General features: G+C 42.1%; 1 protein-coding gene across 1 annotated transcript in view; it reads left to right on the forward strand.

Annotated features, from left to right (window-relative positions):
* LOC134451882 (glycine receptor subunit alpha-4-like) overlaps positions 1-12,505 on the forward strand; it is a gene marked incomplete at its 3' end in the record, with an annotated part of 97,985 nt that extends 85,480 nt beyond the window's left edge. The window contains exon 9 of the mRNA XM_063202280.1: positions 12,407-12,505. Coding sequence (XP_063058350.1) covers positions 12,407-12,505 — 99 coding nt within the window. The remainder of the gene's footprint in view (positions 1-12,406) is intronic.
* Positions 12,506-22,611: the final 10,106 nt, after the last annotated feature.

The raw sequence follows: 22,611 nt of genomic DNA on the forward strand, positions 1-22,611 counted from the left end.
TAAATTACCTTGGCAACTCAGCTGAGTTTCAGGTTAGCAAGGCTGATGGAACGGATCTCTGTCTAAAAATAGCTTAGTTTACCGACTTGAGCTCGGATTTGGGGTTACCGCCGTTGATGGAATGGTCCCCAGGTGAAGCAAAATGCTGTTGCTGTATGCATGCTTCCCCTCATACACGTCAGTAGCCGAACTTAAAGACTGCTCGTCGCCATGGTTACTCCTCAAGCAAAATCGTGCACTTGTATGAAATATAGAGAACGAAAAAACCCCCTGTTATTAACCGGTTTGTGGATTTCAGAATAACATTTTTGTTCCGGAACACTTGAAGACCATTTCGTTTTCGTTTCTGTTTCCGTTCCTCGTAAAATTCCATAAAATTTCGTTCGTCTACGGTTTTCGTTTTCGTTCCTTGAACCGGTTCGGAGCCCTGCATGTGGGTGCATGTAGGCCTATGGCAATACTGCAACTAATGTGAACTAAGAATAGCGTGTGGCTATTTGTGGTGATGAGAGGGGAGAAAGAGAGAAAGAAAAGAAAGAACAGATAGAACAAAATAACCCAAAATAAAATATATCACACTCTACAAGTGTGGATATTTAAACACAACTCCTCAAAGCTATGTAACAGTTCTAACTGCATATCTATGCCCAATTCAGTGCTTACTGCGTTATCCTTGGTAGGAAGAGAAAGAATCCTTTGATCTCTCGGGCGAGGTGGGTGCACGCAAGTTCCTTTGTTCCCCAAGATGCTTGGGTCCTGTGTGTGGCCGAGCCTTACCACGCGGTTCCGGCCGCGAGGTTGCAATATGTCCAAGACTTGGTACGTTTACATGAGGCATTTAAATCCGATTTAACTCACTTTAAATCTCATTAAAACTTAATTCCACTTTAAAAACATCATGTAAACACTTACCGAACAGGATTTAAGTTTATTCCGATTTAAACTTAAGTCCGATTAAAGTGGGTGGTTTATTCCTCTTTTAAATCCGATTAAACACGTTCCTCTGTCATGTAACCTTTTAATCAGAATTACAATAAATCCGGTCGTTCCACGCATGCTCGTTGACCACACGATGGCGCCAAGAGCCCGTGCTCTTTGTCAGTGAGAAAAAGATGGCGGCACTTCCTGTTGATTTTCACATGAAAGTTTTGCTTAATTTAAAGTCCCTAAGCGACTATAAATGTTGTGGCTTCCATATATTGATGTAAAAGTGCCCCACGAAGTAATTAAGCACAACAAAGTTACTCCACACCACCCTTTCACCAGTTCGTTTTTCTAAGCTAGGAGGGTGCTAACTAGCATTTGAAAGAACCAGACCCAAAGGGGATTTTACCAGCCTTGAGTCCACTGAGGGAATTCATTTTCGGGCTGAAGATAAGCTTGTGTCCCAGTAGTTCCCCGGAGGTTTGGCGACCACGCCCCCACGCCTTATTTGGCTCACTCAGCACGTGCGTCCTCAGTCCAATCGCAATGCTTTATTTTCCCCAGACGTTTAATCGCATTTAAGTGAAATTGCCATGTATACACGTCGCAAAATAACTCTTAATCCGATCTACTTAAATCCGATCTATTAGATCCGATTCAAAAACATCATGTACACGCAGCAAGTCTTGCTTCGTTGAACAGGGAAAGGAAAAGGGGTATTTCGTTGTGTAATCCGATGATCTCTGCAGTGCCGTCCTGCGAATGTCCAGTGAGAAAGGGGGGTGCATGCAGGTCCGTTCCACGCGTACCGCTGTACCGGCTGTCCACTCTCTTGGGGACAGACCATCAGGCCTCAACCGAATCTTTTCCGACTCCAGGGAGGTTCCTTTGATTTCGGTGCTAGTAAAAGATGAACAATTGTCCGTACAAAAGTTATCCTATAGCGCGTGAGTTCCTTGTGTCTCCTGACTCACTGCTCTCCTAGCAGTGTTCGCAAAAGTCACTCGAAATATCGCAACCGAATGCAATACAAACGAAAACAGGTTGAAGGAAGAAATATATCGACCGTAGTGTTAACCTGGCCAAGATAACTTACAGTTTCAATAATTTCTAAAATAGACGTCTCCAAGGAGTCTCACATCTCGATGAAGGAAGTCTGGCTTATGGTTCACACCTTGACCTGGGCTTTATAGGTACAGGGTAGGGTGACCACCCGTCCTGCGTAGCGCGTGCGTGTACAGCGTTTGAAGCCCAAATCATGCGTCCCGCGAATTGATAGTTTGTCCCGCATAATCAAGTGTGCTCGGGAAAAGGAAAAAAAAGTTTCTCAATCCCTGAGACCTAGGCAGTCCCACAGGGGTTCCAATACCCACCTGCATCCAAGCAAGTCAGAGGTAGGCATACAGATGGTGTAACTTCAATCTGCTCACAACATTACCTTGTCGTGGCAGCGTACCGTGATCATTACACCCTGTGGCCATTCGGAATGCGGGGGGCAGTATAGCACTGCTTTTGCAGAGCAGCGTCTGCCTGTGTTTGTGCGTCTGTTTGTGCTTCCGTGCTTGTCCGTCCCCCAGTTTTAGTAGTAGTAGAAATACAGTCAGCAAATTGCATGTTTTATTTAGCATTGGGCATTTGATAGGGCATTTGATAATAACACAAGTGTGAGCCCTAAACAAGACCACCATGTGAATTTAAACTCGACTTTTTTTCTGTCTTGCATTCACCGTCTCCCAATCCGTCCCTAACTTATTTCGGCACTATTCAAGTCAGGAACGGGTATCCTCAGGATACAGAGTTTGCATACCTGCAATTTGAACCGGTAAAGACAATTAAAACCGAGTCAATCAGACAGGAACACCATTGTAATTAAGTGTGTCCCGTAACGCCAGCATGAGAGAGATCGAATTTTAAATTTGGCGACGACATTCTGTCTTCAAAACTGGCATCGGCCGCTTCCAATTTAGGACCACCATTAGGCCTATTCAACCGTTTCCACAACCTCACTGATCACAGTTGCTTCATCTCTAACGCCAGGGCTAAGAATAACGAAAATAGCAAAACAGAGTAGGCTAATAAACCGTATTGGAGAGACTGAGGAGACATGAAATCAAGTGGCGGAGTTCGGACCATTTTGAGTGGACCGATGTCGCTTGCTTTGTGTAGCCCTATCAAGCAAGCCTGTCTCATTTGTGCGATGAGCACAAAAACAAAGTGCCCCGTTACGTCAGCATGAGAGATGTGATTTTACATTTGGCGACGACATTCTGTCTTTAAAACTGGCGCATGCCGCTTCCCCTATTGCAGGCTATTACCTGATCTACACTGTCGTTACCACAAAAAACAAGGTAGCACAACTTAATACTATTACTAGCCTATATATCTGGTAAGTAGTAGGTTGAAGACGGGGGTATTATTGGTGCACTGCTTTTTTTGCGAAGCAGAGTAATCGGCTTCAGTGTAGCTCATTGTACGTTGATCCCTCCCTCAGTTTTAGTAGGCTACAAGTGGAAAGAGTCAGCCAATTGCGCGTTGCATGTAACATTGGGCATAATAACACAAGCGTGATCCCTAAACAAGACCGCCAGTCGACGGTGTTTTGTTTTTATTATTCTGTCCTGCATTCACCGTCTCAATTCCGCTCCTAACTTGTAAGTGATGACTGTTAATTATTTCTGCCTATTCAAGTCAGGATAGCCTATCGGACTAATAGGTTGAAGACGTTTTTTTTTTTATTGGTGCTTGTGAACATTTCATCCTTTCAATGCGCTGTTGTGCGCGATCGACGGTATTCCGGTTAACTGGGGATGTGATGGACTGCACACATGACAAGACATCTGTTACACCAGGTGTGGCTAATCATCTGTGATTAGGACTGCAAATTCAGTTGCTTCAGTGGAGATTCGAACCAACAGGGAACTATGACTCCTTCGGAGCCTGGATAACCTGTCGCGCCACGACATGTCACAAAAGGCTGTGCAGTGAGTCCCGTGCACTGCACTGCACTGCTGTAACCCACCCCCTCCCCCACAGACAAACATTCCTGTTCTGAAAAGTTCAACACGTTCTGAACATTTTAGCCGCTTTGCATTAAGTTTTCGAGCAGACACTTGTCCACGGTGACGCAACATCGAAAGAGAAAAGCAGAGACTGTTCACAAATAACTGAATAAAGATTTCATTTTAAACAAAAACACAGCATTTGTATGAAAATGTGCTGGGTGACCACACTGCCTAGGCCTATCCAGATGCACGTATAGCAACAATGAGAAAGAGAGGGAGAGACGGAGAGAGAGAGCGATTAGCGGCGTATTCTGTGTGTGTGTGTGTGTGTGTGTGTGTCGGGGAACATTTGAAGTGAAAAAACAACCCTCCCCCACTTCAGCATCAGATGTTGGTGGTCTACAAGTCAATCCTTGTTTACCCGATCTTGTAGCCTAGTATTCATGAAGTTCATAAAGCCATATTATCGGTAGCCTATTATAGGCTAAGATATCAAAAATCCCTCCGCATATTTCTGCATTGCAGAGTTCATAGGCTAAAACAACTTTACTTAGGCCTGACTTATTTAGTTTACTTTATTAGCATTATTTAGGCCTATTATCGTATTTAGGCTTTAACGTAGGCCTATTTTACAAAATATCCAAAGAAGGAAAAGAAAAGACAGACAAGTTGAGGCTTACTGATCGTAGCCTATTACAGCCAATCGAACATGCGCTTTATGAGCACACTAGCCTGAGGGCAAACATCTTCTTGGCACGATTGAGATAACCAGGCCATGCCAGGAATTCAACTACCTGGGCACACACTAAAATACTGACAGACTACAATTGCTTGGATCTTCAGTGGGTTTCGTGGGTCCGGGGGGATGGGTGGTGATGGCACGCTTGATGTATTTTTTCCCCACCCCTGCATGCATGCACGCAGACACACAGGGTCGGGACATTCACCCAATACCATGAGCAAATGACTGAGTGCGGCTAAATATGCCTGTTGCATAGCGTAGCCTAATTATTCACGTCAAGTCACAAATTAGTAGTCTCTTTGCAGTTGACCTATGCCAAATTAACGTCCTTCCTGTGCACTAATTCAAACAGGTAGAGAAGTCGGCTTAGCCTATAGCCAAAGTATATAAAATGTAGCCTATTTTTTGTAATTTCCAATTATCTAGGCTATGTTTACGATAACGATTTGTTGCGCTATGACGGTGCTCAAGACAAGTTGGATCATAGTCATCTCAAGTGCTCCCATTAAAAAACAGCTGGGGTGTTACACCGGGAAGACCGCCGTCTTCTCTTTGTTGCCTAAATTGTAACAGTTTAAATGCCTCATCTCCAAGCAGCACAATCGAAACTATTGGCTATCTAGCTATCTAGTTTGGCTGGTATTCAACAAGACGAGTCAATTGGAATTAGGTCTTGCAAAGAGTGGAAAGAGCTTCGTTACAGGCTACGTCGCGTGTGTGTGTGGGCGAGAGAGGGAGAGAGAGAGCGAGAGAAAGAACTTTTCCCCCACTTGTCCCCCACCCATCGCACAACGTGAAAGTTGAAATGTGTGTAGCATATGCTTAAATAGGCCTACTGCCTAAACTGTAACAGTTTAAATACGTCCTCTCCAAACAGAGTGTGTGTGTGTGTGTGTGCGTGTGTGGGCGAGAGAGGGAGAGAGAGAGAGCGAGAGAGAGAGAGGCGCTTCCCCGCAGAAAGAGCAAGGCGATGTCTCCAAATATTAGACAAATGCAGCTTATTTTAGTTAAGTAGACATCAGGGACGTATTTTGCTTAATAGCAACGCCGACCTGATTGGTTCATATTGCTCTAGCCACAGAAGGCTAGGCTATATTTTAATGGGGTTACGCGCGCGAGGTCATCTAACTGTGGTCACGCCAGGTGCTATTACGAGAGGAAAACTATAGTACGTTGGCAAACATTAAAGTCAGTTTAAGCCATGCACATGATGAATCAGTTTTCTTGTTTAAAAAAACACACTTCCCGTTGCGCAGGGTGCATGCATTTCTGACTGACCCAGATGAAATCGCATGCACGGAACTCCATGATTATGACATGACATCGCATATATTTCCCAGCGCATATCACCGTAGCCTACAGTGAGAAGCTGGCGGGAGACATGCATCCACAGTTGAAGGAATGTGCAATGATTAAAAAAAAAGAAAATTCATTACATTATTATTTTTTTTATGACTCTTCCTACTTCCTGGAGGTGTTCTCACACATTTTATAGGCATGTTGTTATCCGCTGAATCGGTGCGTGCTGGTGAATATGAGCATATATTAATATGGAGGACGAGTAATATTTCATAAGCATATTTTAGTTCATATCTTATGTAATTCATTCTGCAAAAATGAGTATATATTTCTCTCAAAAAATGACATTAGTTTCAATGAGGGCACTCTTGTTCCTGGCAAGGACTCGCTTTTCGGCACGACAGTCACATTCAGGCTACCACAATACGATGAGCACGAAAATGACGCGCCTTTCAATGGGCAGCTAAATATGCCTGTTGCATAGCGTAATTAGCCTATTCACACATCACGTCAAGTCACAAATTAGTAGTCCCTTGCAGTTGACCTATGCCAAATTAACGTCCTCTCCTACATGAACACGCAGGTGTGTGTGAGTGAGAGAGAGAGAGAGAGAAAGAGAGACAGAGAATCCCTGGCTGCGCAGACATTGTTTAGTTTAAAAATGTTTTGGCAGAGGCATAGTTTTTGGGCATAATTTAATGGCATAGGCCTACACTACAGTCGGTGCATTGATTAGTCATAGCAAACAGCAAAAAATGCAGGTGGGGATGTGACATGTTCTTGTTCTGCTCTCGGAGGAGGCGGACGTGTTTCTTCAGAGCTCCTGAGCTCTCTTTTCCCCTCCCTTCCCCTCTCCCCTCTCCCCTCCTCCTCTCACTATCTCTTCCCCGGCTGCTGCACTCTGTCTTGTCTGACTTTAATTTTCTGCTGAGACTCCACGCTGTCCTGTTCTCCTGAAAAGAAATTAACAATGGATTTGGTCAACTGGTCTTTCAACGCAATTGACACCATCTTTTCGAAGATCAAAGTGGGTTCGGGGGAGCCCAACTGTCCTGATGGGACGACGGCGGCTGGCTATGTGATGGACTCGTGGGGGAAGTGGAACGTCATGTGTCTGGCTCCGTTAAACATTGAGGACGTAGAAGATGTCTACACTTTCGGCTACTTGGTGGCAAGTTCCTTGGGAATTGGATTATCCTTGGGACTGCTGTACCGCATTTGCTCAAAGATATGGGCAGCCATTAGGGGCCCCAGGCTGTCCGGCTCAATTGACCGGTTGGGCAGTGAGATTCGAGCACAGAATGTGGTCGTGAATCGCGCTTTGGAGGGTTTTGTGGCAGGTCAGCGCCAGATGGACAAATTGACTGAAGTGATTGTGGCTGAACATCGCCACCTTGAAGCGATTGATCGCCGCATTGATGGACTTGTCGCGCACGATCGCCAGATGGAATCGATCGGTTTGGGAGATAGGTTGCTCGAAATTCTGCTGTACGTGAAACGTGTGGCCAGTCACATGAGAATTACCGCAGAATCGTAAAAGGAATGTCTGCAATAACCCAAACATAAATCTTATTTTGCTTTGGCGCCCCAGCTGCAGCTGCAGCGACCTGACCAAGGTCAGGACTCTTATCTCTCCTTGGAGGACAAGCAATGTCTGGACTCTCTGCCTCCCTCAACTACCACAGGCACCTGGAGACGTTTTTCACTTGCTATGGGACAGTGCAAGGCCGTCCCTGGGACGGTTTGAGCTATGGCTCAGAGTGGGGTGATAAGCTATCCAGTGCCCACCCCTCCCCTCTCTTCAACGCCTCCTCCGCGCTTTCTGACCCCCCTCCCCCCCCCCCCCCCCCCCCCCCCCTCCCCCCGGTTTTGTACAATGTCTGCGTCTCCACTGCTTATAGCCATAATGAGGTTTTTTGTCTATACCTTGATGTTGTGTTTGCAATGTGGAGCTATGGAATCTTTTTCTCCTCATCCTTACCCAATGTTGTCTAACACTTGTCTAAAACCAAGATTTGTGAAGGTGGATGCGCGCAGTAGCGCAGTTCGTCCCAGGTGTACTAAACTTTGTATTAGTTTACGCTGCTACTAAGTATTGTACCCGAAACACAATTTCGTTGCCTTTTTGACAATTGACAATGACAATAAACTCTTGATTGATTGATTGATTGACATCTGACACGTGACATCTGTTCTGTTGGTTATGGCTACCAGAGTTCCGCATGTGTGCGCCTGTCCTTCCCTCACATAACCCGACAGTTGCTTACACTTAATTTGAGCACGAAAACAGCAATATCAATCGCTTGCTATTTTTTGCCAATGTGACAACATTAAATTCATTAGGGAAGTGTAGGTTAGGTTATCGCCCCAGCTGTTGGCGATGTTAGATAAATAGCCAACGCTTAAACGCTCAAACGCTCCAACGCGGCGCTGTAGGTTACTGCGGTGAGGTTTAGGCCCCCTATTGCACTCTCCGTAATTTTTACCAAACTAAAAAAGTATCCACATCCAGAAAACAAGTTTGAAGTTGCAATATTAGACGTTTCAAATCTTGCGATGCGAGAATCGGTATAGGGGCTTGTGGCTACACTCAATTTTGTCAGAGCTTGCACATTAATGGCAATTCATCCGATCATCATTAAAAAAAGAAGAAAATTCATTAGGCTATTTATTCTTTTTATGACTCTTCCTACTTCCTGGAGGTGTTCTCACACAATTTAATTAGGCATGTCGTTATCCGCTGAATCGGTGCGTGCTGGTGAATATGAGCATATATTAATATGCCGTCAACATCGTCTAAAATATTCCATATGGTAATAATTGTTGCCTACACATTTGCGCTTCTTCACCACTCTGTGCTATGGTTATCTGATATGAACAAGAGAGAGAGAGAGAGTGAGAGAGAGAAAGAGAGAGAGAGAGTGTGTATGTGTATGTGTGCGCGCGCCCGTGTGTGTGCGCGTGAGTGAATGTGTATTGTGTGTATGCAAGAGAAAGTGTGTGTGTGTGTGAGAGAGAGAGAGAGAGAGAGAGAGAGAGAGAGAGAGAGAGAGAGAGAGAGAGAGAGAGAGAGAGAGAGATAAAGAGAGAGAGAGAGATATCATATATATACAGTTTTTTTTTGGGTTCTTGGGTCCTTGATCTCTCATTACAAACCTGAACATGCGCTACCACGTGGTAAAGCGTATAGCGAGCGCTCCCAAGTACAGCAAGCGCTCCCAAGTATAGCGAGCGCTCCCAAGTGCCACCTGGCGGTTGTTTGGGTAAACTGCAGCTAGGCCCGGTACGTACCGAGGTGGATGACGTGGCATTACCTCGGTAAAGGGTGTGCATTGTAGGGGGACCGACTGTATCCATGCATTCATTACTTCCCTCCTGGACTACTGCAATGGGATACTGTATGGCCTACCCAACAAAGCCTTGGACCGACTACAGTATGTTCAGAATTCAGCAGCCAGAATTATATCTCGCACAAAGCGGTGGCAACACATCACTTCAACACTCAGACAGCTTCACTGGCTCCCAGTGAAGTCCCGCATTCAGTAGAAAATTCTCCTGTTGACATACCACTGATTCTTGAGAAAGTGGCTGAAACAGGTTGTAATCTTGAAAGAAAAAAACGAAGTGAATAACAAAATAATATGGTATATCCTCGTAGACAAAGGTCTTGGCTTTTCAGAAATGCACAAGGCCAATCTCCCCATTTTGAATTTTTTTCAGAAATCAGGTTTTTCTGCAATCATACCTTGTTTTTTGTCAACACCGTCAGACACAATTAAAAGCAATAAAAAGTGTATTGATTTGGTTGCATATACATCTGGAGTTTTTAAGTGATTGTGTGTGTTTTTTGGTTCACACATACACCTTTAAATGTTGAAAATTCACTATCATTCTATTTTAATACTGCTTCATGTGTTCTAATTTAAAAATATGTGCTGTCAGACAATGCTTACTTAATGCCTAAAGAGATCAAACATTTTTTTTTGTAATTTCACAAATATTTGTGTAGGCTTAAATTTGCTATTACTTTGATAATTCAACAACTCTAAAGGAAAATCTTGTAAGGACATTCATTTAAAATGTCCAAAACTCCTTCTTACGGTGGTGACTTAGGAACTGACGGTGGTGACAGTAATCTGAAGGTGGTGAAAGTGACCTAATTATTACCTACATTTAGCAAAATAAATAGCCCTCTCAAGTCAATGACATCTAGCATAAACACTTTATTTTTGTGTGTGCACAGTATGTTTGTGCATGTGTTTTTTCTTCATTTGTTAGATACTCTAGGAAGTAGGCCTAGATTATTGAAAATGTGGCATAAACAGGTTTTAAGTTGTTCAAATCCAAAATATAGAGGTGTATTATCATAGATGAAGGTCTTGGTTGTGCAGTGAATGTATTGGCCAAGCTCCCCATGTTTTACATTTTTCATAAAATGGGCTCTTTCTTGGTTTTGTCACCAGCGTCAGACAGAATTAGAAGTAAGAATATATATTTACTGTATTACTTTTACAATTTAACATAATTGTAGATACTTCTTGGAAGCATATTCTTAAAACTTGTCAAAAACATGTAAAACGCATGCTTTTTTGTGAACTACATCAGATGTCACCGCCGTCAGGTTTTGTGACAAAAAACCCTTCAAATGCACCTCAGTGCAGGCTGGAGTATAAGTTTGGGTCACAATTATTACTAACATGTCTGGTAATGTTTCATTAACCAGCACAATTAAGTAAAATATGGAACAAGATGATGAGCGGACCAAAATCTGACGGTGGTGACATCTGACGGTGTGAGACAAAAAAACACTCTTTTACACATTATGCATTTTTTGCTCACATTAGCCACTTCGTTTTCGGTCTGTTTCTTAGGGTCTTCATGCCGCTTCTGAAAAAGTATATATAATTAACATTAATGTAACATAATACTATTAAAACCCCCGACGATGTTGACAGTTTATGGTTGGGACAGTACCAGTGTCCAAACAAATTAACAAATTGAGGAGAAATTAGTAAACTTACAGGTGCTTCAGTGATGGTGAAGTATTCAGTAGAGCTAAAGGTTTGAAAAGGGGTCCTAAGTAATGACAATGACCTTGTGCATACCTGATTTTATTGTCTTTTTAAAAAAATCTGACGGTGGTGACTAATATGCTGGACACACTTTGAGCAATCAGAAAATAGTAGTGAATATTGCTTTACACGCACTATGTGCATATCTGCAGAACCACTTCAATATGAACTTTCACATCATGGTGATATTATTCAATAATATCAGTGATTTTTACATTTTAAGTCAATTGAAATGATGATGTCTGTCCTTGGGATAGCTGTTTTTACAGGGTGTGGGCAGGTTTATAGCCATGAAAAGTAATAAAATTACACTTAAATATTTCAAACGACTTCATTTTGTTCATGAAAATGTAGTTTATTTTCAACAGAATTGGCAGATTATTGCTGAGACATGTTTCAGCCGCTTTCTCAAGAATCAGTGCTACAAATCACTTCACTCTCTTGCTCCTCAGTACCTCTCTGACCTCCTCCAACCCCACTCCCAGTCCAGGTCCCTGCGGTCTTCTGAAAAGGACAATCTCATCATCCCCCGAGCCAGACCTCCTACGTACTGTTGGTGACTGAGCTTTTTGTGTTGCTGCCCCCACGCTCTGGAACAGTCTACCTCCCAACATATGCCAGGCCCCCACACTGGCTACCTTCAAGAAGCACCTTAAATCCCATCTATTCACAGAGGCATATGGACTTTAACTTCACTGCCCCTTACCCCTGTCCCTTCTACCCACCTGCCCCTTCACTGCCCCCCCATGAAAAGCGACCTTTTATTATTATTATTATTATTATTATTATTATTATTATTAATAATAATAATAATAATAATAATAATAATAATAATAATAATAATAATAATAATAATAATAATAATAATAAATTACAAACAAATATTTCCCTCAAAACAGTAATTTGCTTGGGTTTTACAGCTGACATGTTTACTTTGCACAATTGTTCATCATGTCAATGGTTTGAATGTTTTGAAAATGGCAGCATTTTGTTTTTATTCACAAAATGACAATTGTCCCAACTTTTTGGGATCTGGTTTGTATGTTTAATTGGAACTGGAACTGGAGTTGGAATATGAGAATTTTTCCCTTTCTGGGACATCAAAGTTGATCTTAACTTGTCTGATCTTCTTATCTCATCTTATTAAATACAATGAAATGTCTTTATATAACAAGGCCAACTAGTAGACCCCCGAGTGTCGGACGGTGCTGGAACACCTGTTATATTTACTTATCTTATAAAATACATTTGAGTTGACTTGACTCATTTTATAAAGTACATTTTACTTGACTTGAGTTGTATTATAAAATGCATTTGAATTGACTTCACTTATAAAATACATTTGACTTGACTTGTCTTTGTTTCAGGCAGCCAGCTCAAAAGCAGCACAGAGCAATAATGGTCTACAGGGGACCAACAACCCCTCCAACAAGATTCCCCAGAAGCGTTGCAGTGCCTGTGCACGGGTAACAGCACCTTGAGATCCTCACTATGCACTACTTTAAAGGAACAGTCCACCCTTTTTTGATTTGCACATTTTTGCAGTATTTCCAAGCATTATTCATGAATGAACATACCGTTTTCTTCTCAGTGTTTTCGGTACTTAGACTTATTGGTATCAGAATTATAAGCATAGCCTAGTATAATCATGGGAAGTAAATAGGAGTGTTAGCATCAAGCCACAAGTGAACACAGGATGGGATTAAGTAGCTGTTTTGCACTCTGGTGAATTTTACATTAATTTTAGAGTAGTTTATAAGAACATTTGATGATTTGTTTGCTTCCACAGACTTGCATTTTTATTGTATAGCTCATAGGTGGCCAACCCACGGCTCTCGAACCCCATGCGTCTCTTTGCCTAGTGTCTTGCGGCTCTTGCTTTCATGTCCAAGTTTGTGCTAATGTCCAATAGGCAATATGCATTGGAATTGCGCACACAAAGTTGATTAGAACTATGGCAAATAAGTGCCCTGTGGTCTTGGTACTGTAGTAGGCCTTGCCTAAATGTGTCCTGAATGATCACGGTGGTGTGTGACATTTGTTACTGCATTGGCCCAAATACAAGACGTGATTTAAGCCTATGTTCTAAAAATAGCGCTTTAAAAAGTGACCGCGTCTTTCGCTGACTAGACAAAATAGCGGCTAAAATGTTTTAACCGGAAATATTTGGCCATCACTACTCAAGGTAATACAACTCTCAATAAGGTCAAGAAAATTTACTGTCCATATTTGTAGATTCTATCACTCGGATATCGCAGTATTGTGCAAATGATTATCTGCTCAAGAGAGAGGCGTCTTTCTGGAGCAGAGATGCGCCGAGAATCTCTCTGCTGCATAGCCATCTCTGCACTCTGTTAGAAGCAGTGCCATTGACCCGAATGTGAAATTATGTTTAATTTTGGTTTAAAATAGTCTCATTTTCACGGGCTATAGACAAAATATCGCCAAAAATAATGTTCTATCCTGGTTTTCGCTGTGAATGTCGGCCGTGGTCTATCAGCCATTGTCAAAGCGGCGCGGGCAGACAGTGTGAAGGTGGGAAACAATTTCAATCGACTTGTCGCTTGTCCGCGCTCAGTTAAGTCTCAAAAAGAAAACGTTTTTTCCCCTGGCCCCCTGTTAGCACCTGCTGAAACATTAATGTGGAAAATGAACGGTGATTTGACAAACCACCTTGTTAAAGGGACAGTTTGGTCAATTTCAACATGCAGTTGTATTGCTCACGCTACCCTTGACTTGTCAGTACCTGGTGATGCCACATTTTTCGGCTCAGCCCTTTCCGAGATATGAGCAATTCTAATGGGGGCAGCGTTTGTTTACATTTTTAAAAAATGAAACATAGGCCAACTCCAAATATCTTCCCAAAAGGTACTGCTGTTTGCTAGTTGTCCGCTGATGTTTTATAACCTTTTGGATGTTTTTGGGAATAAATAAAAATGTTTTTTTGAAATGTAAACAAAGAGCTGCCCCCATTACAATGACCAGGATCTCGGAAAACGGCTGAAGAAGAAGAAAAAAAAATCTCAGGTACTGACAAGTCCAGGGTAGTGTGAGCATTACAACTGCATGTTGAAATTGACCAAACTGTCCCTTTAAGTTTTAGATGGTGTCGTCGTCAGACATCCAATGATCATCTTTGCGCAAGAAGCGGTGCCTGTGTGCACCTAGCCCCGAATAAGCTAAGACAGGCAGGGAACCGTTGCGCCGCGTTACTATTTTCGTGCTCGTGGAAATGATGCTGTTTTATTAAAATGTGAAAGAATTTATGAACAGAATTTTGACCTGTGTACCCTTGTCTTCTTATGTAAAACAAATTTTTTATCTTTTCCCCAAAAAAATTGAAGCAGTAAAAAAAAGAGGGGGGGGGTCATCTTATATTCAGGATTGTCTTGTAGTCAGACCATTAAGTTGGAGTGTAACATCAATTCGAGGCAATACAAACACGTATAGTAGTAGAGTGCCCTGTGTAATTCAGCTGGATTTGGATGTTAAAAACGATTTTCTTGCTCAAATTGATAGAAAAGGGGTAGAAAAAGACATTCCACTTTGTCTTCAAATTTTCACCTTCCATTTTCATATTTTTTATAACAATATAATTTAGCCCTTCTGTTGTGTTCGGGTCAATTTTGACCCGTTTTAGTGTAAAAAAAAAAAAAAAAAACACACTTTCCTTCATTTTCTTGGAATGAGGCTTCATCTAATCCTCAGTCACAATCATTTCAACACAAAAAAATATGTTTAGTAAATGTTAAAGGTCCAAAAAAAAAGTTACATCTGTGGTGTTCGGGTCAAAATTGACCCGGTGTCCTGTCTATATGAGCGACCCGCCTAGATGTGATTCTCTTCGCTACTGAGCATGCGCACGCATGCGCACACCCTCGCGGTGGTTTTCGCGGGTGATTGCCCATCGAATTGTGAGACCGCAAGTTACCATATAGGATCCCCTGAGACTGTCAACTTTAGTGACTCAAACTGTAGCCTATGTCCTCCTGAGGTTACCACCAGTCATCCATAGTCTAGTTAGCCTGTAGCCTGTCCACCGACTGTCATGGACTGAAAGTTACGATATATCCCCTGGGGGGAAAACGGGAAATTGCGTGGATCATCCAGCAGATGATTGGAAAATCTGCGAAATAGCGTGGCCTCGAACATTTGCAACTTTGTTGCCTAACCGTAATCACTCACACACTCAGCCTCAGCATTGTAACATCGACCAGAAAATACTATTTATGCAGAGGAGGCGTTCTCATTGCAAAATGGAAAAAATCGCCACCTCTGATTGAGCTGTCAAAATGCTCCCTCCACCCTTTTCACTCAAGAATTTGAATCGACTGCATTGTAAAATGCCTGAACATGGTAATAAGAAATGCACTGGTGGGGATGTTATGAAAATATGATTCCGGTCATTAAAAGACAGACATCTGCCAAAACAAAGCCACAATAGGCTACGCTGCTCTGCTATCTGGGAATATCTAAACCGCACTTTTTTTATCCCCATAGCACATGATTTCATGTGGCAATTTGCCTTGCGAGCCCACGTCGCATTGAAACCAAACCAACAGCAAATTACTGCATTAAACATCCCGTAGCCAGGCCCTGGGCCCGGTTGCACAAAACACCTTAAGTTTTCTCCCTTAAGTGTGACCCTTAAGGGCTTATTTTCCCTTAGCTAAGGGATCTCATTAAGGGGGTTGCACAGAATGCCTTGTTCTTTTCTTTGGTTAGGGAAAGTCCCAAGGGATTTACTTCCGTAAAGAGGAGTTTACAACGGTAGAATTCTATTGTTTCCAAGGAAACTTTTTAAGTCATTCTTGAATATTCTTCTCAAAACATCGTTAACCATTCTGTAGCTATTTATCTATAGGCCTAAACATGGACAATGGTAAGGCTAGAAAGCCAAACTGGTAAGAGGAGGAGAACGTGGTATTATTAGAGGAATTTAACAAAAGAAAAAACGTAATAAAAAGCAAATTCAACCCTCAAATAACGGCCGCGAAGAAGCAGCAACAATGGGAAGAGATCACCGCGACCTAAACTCGAGAAATATGGTGAAGAGGACAGTGGGGGAGGTCTTTTTTTTTTTAAACCTTGCGGTCCAAGCGAGGAAGGAACAACGCCATATGTCCATGGCTTAATTGTCGAACCAGATGTCTGGTTATGGAATAGGCCCTAGGCTACTGTGCTCCAACAGTTGTGTGCGTGCATAGGCTATGTGTTTGAGTGGTTCAAAGTGTGATTGTGTGCTCTGATCGTCGCATTGTTGCGGTTGAAATGACATCTTCTTGCATGCATAGCCTACATGAGCCGGGTGCTTGGGATATCGCAGGCAGCACCTGAGCATAGCGTTGTTCGCAACATGTGCCCCGCCCGCCTCTCTTCACCGGAGCCACTCCGCGCTCCGCGACCTCCCTCTTTACAAATTAAGCACCGCTCCAAACGTTCTCCTCTCTTCTCTTAGCAGACGTGGGCTCTACTCCCCATGCATTATTTTGTATTTGTGATATCATTCCATTTAGCCTTTGTTTAGTTTCTTCCGCGTTGTTTTGGAAGTGCCAAGCGGTAATGCGAATTATAAGAATTATAATAATAGGCTATGGCGCAAGCACTGGAGAAGTGCCGTGTGTCTCACCTGCATTTTCGAGCTCCTAAAACAACTCCCAAACAACTCCAGTGTCATAAAACACAGCGAGGATCATTGATCATTGTCATCTTCATGCATGTTAGCAAAATAAATGTGGGGTTTGAGGGCAATAAAAACATTTGGTGATGGTGGGACAATGGACGAGACTGTGAGGGAGGAAATTAGGCTAATGAATGGGCTACCCTAACCCCGCGGCCATAACTTTATCCGAGAATCTTCACAATGAAGAAACACTGAATATACGCACATATTCGAGTAAAAATTAGACGTTTTGTTATGAGGACTTGATGTTATAGGTCTAATGAAGTGCAACCCAAAAAATGTTCTGGCCCATCCAAAGCTGATTTTCTGGCGCCGTGCCTGGCGCAATCATCAGCTGCAAGACGGCAGGGAGAGCACAACTCCTGTAGCATGGTCCAATTCGAGACGGTCGGATAATTCATATATGGATTGTCTATCAAATCTATAATTAATAATTAACGGTTCGTCGGTAAGCGTGCCTATCCATTGGGTTCTCCCGGTCGCGGAAAACTCTTATTTGAATCCGTTGATCACGTTGCTGAATGTGCATAAACTCAGCCATGTCTGACTTAAGGCGACGATATCGGTCCCTCAGATATTTTCCCTTAACTTGGTTGTTAAGGTCTTTTGTGCAACGATTTTAAAGAACTTTAAGGGATTTCTTAACTTTAAGGGAAACTCTTAAATATTTAAGGGGAAACCCTTAAGGAAAACTTAAGGGGAAATTTTAAGGGTGTTTGTGCAACTGACTTTCACTTAGGGGACCCTTAACTCAGACTTTAAGGGAAATACTTAACTTAAGGTGTTTTGTGCAACCGGGCCCTGATCCCAAACACTTTCTCCAGTATTTGCGCAAACTCAACTCAGTCTCTTTCATATGGCACGTTTCTTAACTTGCTCAAACAAGAGGCTGTTTTAGTGGTCAGCAGCCGCACGTACGTTCTTATTAAACTCCGCACAAACGATTGCACACCCCTATCCGTGAAATAAACAAAGTATGGGTTGTTAAAACAGTCCTACGTGGACCGATTAAAACGCCTTCCGCGGAAAATCAAGGTCGCTCATTTAGATGAGGCATCGCAAATCGATAGAACACCACTATCGGATAGGGCGACCGGTCGCTCATTTCGACGAGGCAACACATCTCGACAGAACACCGGCATAGATTTTTGGTTAATGAAGCTGTTGGCCCTTTGTCTTCAGTTTGGTGATTCATGGTGATGAAAATATATTTCTTGCCTGGAAAAAAAAGCCAGCTTTTTTATATGTAATATGGTGAAGGTGGTGGGTTCACCCAAGAACCCGTGCAGGGTTTAAACCAATAAATGATCCAAGGACAAGTGATTTGAAGTCAGGTATAAAAATATTTGTTTTATTTTTTTAAATAAATATTCAGAAAAAAAAGAAAGTAAATGAAAGAAAAACAAAATAATAAAGCTGAGGCTGTATGGGTAGCAGGCTAGTACATACGCAGTGGGCCCCACTACTACACTACCCTAGGTGACTCCCCAAACCCGATATGGTATATAGTGAAGACACTGCACTCCAATGAGAGCCACGCGGCTCAGTAATCCACAGCAAACTGTGATACACACATAAAGGTGCTGACACACGAATGGGCCCTCGCTAGAGGTATGCTTGAAAGATATTCAATAAGAGGGACTGCTACCCAGAGCCTCAGTTAACAAAAAAACAATAACATAAATATGTAGGCCACTTGGCCACCAAAACTGTTTAAACACAAATGGCTTGGAGGTAATTGTACAAACAGGGAGAGGAGAAAGCGGCACAAACACTCAAGTAGCTGCACTGGTGCCGCTGTAACAACCCAAAAACACACACATCAGTATACACATACATACACAATGAGTTAAGGGCATTCACATTTTTGTTATTCATTTGTACACACATCATTCACATTCATGGCATCCTATGATGGGTAAAACGGGTTAAGTGTGTGACGTTGGGCAAGCTAGTGGAGGTTACAAAGTTAAACACTAGATACCTGTGACTGCGGGCTCCTAGGTGCACTTCTTTTGGTGGCGTGGGGGATGCAAGTCAAGCACACAAACACTTCCCATGTTGCATTTAAACACAGACATTCCGGTTTTATCACTTGGCATTTGTGACACTAATTGCAAGCAATTACCATGGTTTTACACCAAAGGCGATAGAAAAACATAATGAACACAAGACAGTGCTTCTACCTGATGCCGACTTGTTTGTTCCACTGTGGGGTAGTGCTCAATCATTCAGCAGCAAGCGGTTAGCGTCCTCTAGAAGTAGCGTTAAGCTACAACTGGCCAAGTCTCCTTGCTCTGTGTACATCGAGTGCAGCCTTAAGCTACACTGAAGCAGTCTACCTGCACTACTGTGCCACACTACTGTAGCCATAGGCTACTACTAAAACACGGCACCATGCAACACGCATGGGCCTGTAGCCTTAAGCTACAACCAGGGTAACTTCTCCCTGCTCTGTGCACAAAGACTTTTACAAAACTTCTGTCCTTCCTTTATCCTCCCCATGTTTCAGGCTTCCGGTTTCAGAAGACTAGGGTCGGCTTCGAATCAGTGCTCCCTCCGCTGGGAGGGAGTGTATGTGTGTGCGCTAATGAGTGCATGTGTGTGCATTAACGCATGTATATGTGTGCATAAAATAAATAAAAACAACAGGCGCTACACCTGGTCACATATATTACAAATCCAATATGGCCGCCGGACAGTCCCATACACTACAATATCTCCTGTTGTGAAAGAGGTACAGATGTATTTCTGGTGTCTACTCATATGTTTTCATGGTCAGGGTAGGACTGGGTACCGAAATTCAATTCTTTGATGGAACTGAATTAAAAGCTTAGGTTCTACTTGGCATCGAAACGTGCCTTGTCTGTCGGTTCCACGTCGGAGCCATCAAATGTGTGTTTAAGCACGCGGCCATTTCAGCCAATCACAAGTGTCACAAACTGACCACGCTCCTCCTCTTCCCGTTTCGCACCTCATTTAAACGATTGATAAGACAGCTGATTTTCAACCAGCTGATTGTACTATTGAGAAACAACAACATGCCGTCGAAAGTGTGGCTATAGCCTATTTCATGAAAGTAGATAAGGAAGGAGCACGCTGCAATATCTGCGATAAACTAATAGGCTATCATGCAAGAATGGCAATACATCCAACCTGTTCAAACACCTGCTCTTGCATTCGATTAACTTGCATGCAGAGAGTTGCAGCATCTTTACAACGGCAACACCGTCAACCTCAACTATGCCTGCTGCAATACCGTCAACCTCAACCATGATCTCGACTCTTCAGGAAGATGTCTCTGACTCCTTGGAAACATGTTTTTCCATGAAAAGAGCTAACTTAGAAAGAACTGGTATTGTGTTGGGGACGTACAAATGTAGCCAATTAAGACCGTCTGTTTAATTCGAGGGAACAAAGAACACAGCGACAAAAAAAGATTTCCTCTCTATCCGGCTGGAGAATAACACCATTGTTTACTTGAAGTAGCGGCCGCTTAAGGTTAAATAACTGTGGATTGAAAGAACGTAAAAACGTTCCGTAAAAAATTGTTAAAAGCTAAGAATCTCAGCTTTCGAACAAGCCCGAACACATGTCTGTAGGTCTAGGTTAAGGAGATCGCTGGCTGTTAGGAAAAAAATGACGAGATAAAAAAAATGGTTGGAAAGCGCTATTTTTTCACTTGCAACAGCGGCCGCGTGCAGTTCAATAACTTTTGAATGAAAGAACATAAAAACGTTCTGTAAAACACTGTAAAAAGCTAAGATTCGCAGCTTTCGAACAAGCCCTAACACATGTCTGTAGGAGAAGGAGATCGCTGGTTATATATATTTAGACCTATATATCATTTAGATTAGGACTCTTTAGCTTAGATTCACCATGGCGTGAAAGCTCAGTGTTGTCGCGGCTACTTGCAGCAGCAGATCATACGGCCCAGTTCTAGTCCCTGTATGGAAATGCGTGCGAGACAGCACCATCGAGCCCCCGTCAAGTTTCATGAATGAAGCCTAGTTGTGTTAGAACAGTTCTGCAGAACCTAGTAGAAAAGCCCCAGCTGTCGACAGACTGGGTAGCGTAGGCTACATTAAAAAATCATGTCAGGCACGCTTGACATAGGATTGGTACCAGAAGTGAAGTTGCACCGTACAGCAGAACAATTTTAATCAGACATGAGTACATTTATCAGTATCAAAACCGTTTATTATACTTGCCAAGCCATGCCGAGAGGACAACTTGCAGCATGCAATTAATCATGAATGCTGTATAGCATTAAATGCCTTTAACCCGCCATTGCTTAAGTCACGATGAGCGCCGCCTTGTGGCAGGCAGGGAAACTCATGATTTACAGACCCGTTACGCCATCTACTGGCCACTTTGGGTAACTGCAGGTTTAATTCAGGGTTTCTAGGAACCGAAAATGGAACCGTTCTGGTACCGGAGCCGAAACGAAGGAACCGGAAATGGAACCGGAACCGAAAATTGTCAATCAATACCCAGGCCTAGGTCAGGGAATCCATTTCTGCATTATATAATGAGATGTTCTGCACATTTGTGTGCAAAATAAATGTTTGCGCATTATTTTGTCCAAAAAGCGTATCAAAAATTCATAATGGCACCCAAACATGTAGATCTGGTCTTATACTTTCCATAAAGTTTATGTGGCAATGAGATAATGGTCCATGCTCATAGCATAGTGGATTCAGATGAATAGTGTGACTTTTTTCATGTTCATTGAGGTGTTCATTTCCTATATCTTTGCATTAGATTGGCGGAATAGCTGTAATTCTGACAGAATTGTTATTTTGTATATTTACCACACTAAAATCATGTAAATATTGAAAAACACCAAGTCAACATATAAAACAATAAAACAATGATTTTATGAACTGAGAAACTAATTTAGTTGACATTGGGGCTTTATCCTGCTATACATGTCTTTGGGTTGGTTTGGGCCCGAACACCACAAATGTCACTATTGATGATATTTTTTAATATTAGAGAAAAACTAATAAAATAAATTTTGGGGTTGTTGTACTCTCATATCAGCTGTAATATATGGACAACATTATCACTAATTGTATCACTTTAGGAAGCATTAATAGTGAATTTATGCAGATTTTGATAGTTTTGGTCATCAAAAACGATTTGCATAATGTAAGATAAAATACCTGTTAAGTCAAAAAGATGAATAAATAGAGTAGTATTTCCATGGATATGAATACATACCAAGTTAGCTATGAGATGAAAAACAATATTTGATGAGAAATAGTGTTTTTAGGTATTTTATGGCTGAGTTTTGTTATCACGGGTCAAAAATGACCCGAACACCACAGGTGTATGCAGCTTATGAACACAACACAAGGGTTAGGCGGAGCTTATTTTACAGTATAGGGCCACTACAAGGACCTAAATCCTGCTGGATTTGCATGTAATATGTATATTTAGTTTTGGGTTTTTTTTGCGCACATTGATGGAAAATACATAAAAATAGAAGTTAAACTTGTCTGTATACTTTATTTTCACATTTTTATGACATTATCATTAAGGCGATTTATGGGCCCATTGATTACAGGCTCATTATAAGTGCCTTAGCCATGCTGGATTTGGATGAACATTTGACTGAAGTTGAGTAAGCAGAGAAAGAAAATAGACATTCAGCTTTGTCTTCAAATGTAGTACACCCACCATTTTGAAAAAATGTATACAGTTATCATTGAGGCAGAGCTTAATTTACAGTAGGGCTATAGCGTAACTCGGCTCTCAATCATGTTGGATTTGCATGCAAGATGGCAAGATGTATTTTTCAGTTTAAGATTGTTTTTTTGGGCTATTTACGAAACCATTGACAAAAAAGAAAACAAAACATAAATAAAACAATGAATTTTATAA

The sequence above is a fragment of the Engraulis encrasicolus genome, chromosome 7, assembly GCF_034702125.1.
Source record: "Engraulis encrasicolus isolate BLACKSEA-1 chromosome 7, IST_EnEncr_1.0, whole genome shotgun sequence".
NCBI classification, from domain to species: domain Eukaryota; kingdom Metazoa; phylum Chordata; class Actinopteri; order Clupeiformes; family Engraulidae; genus Engraulis; species Engraulis encrasicolus.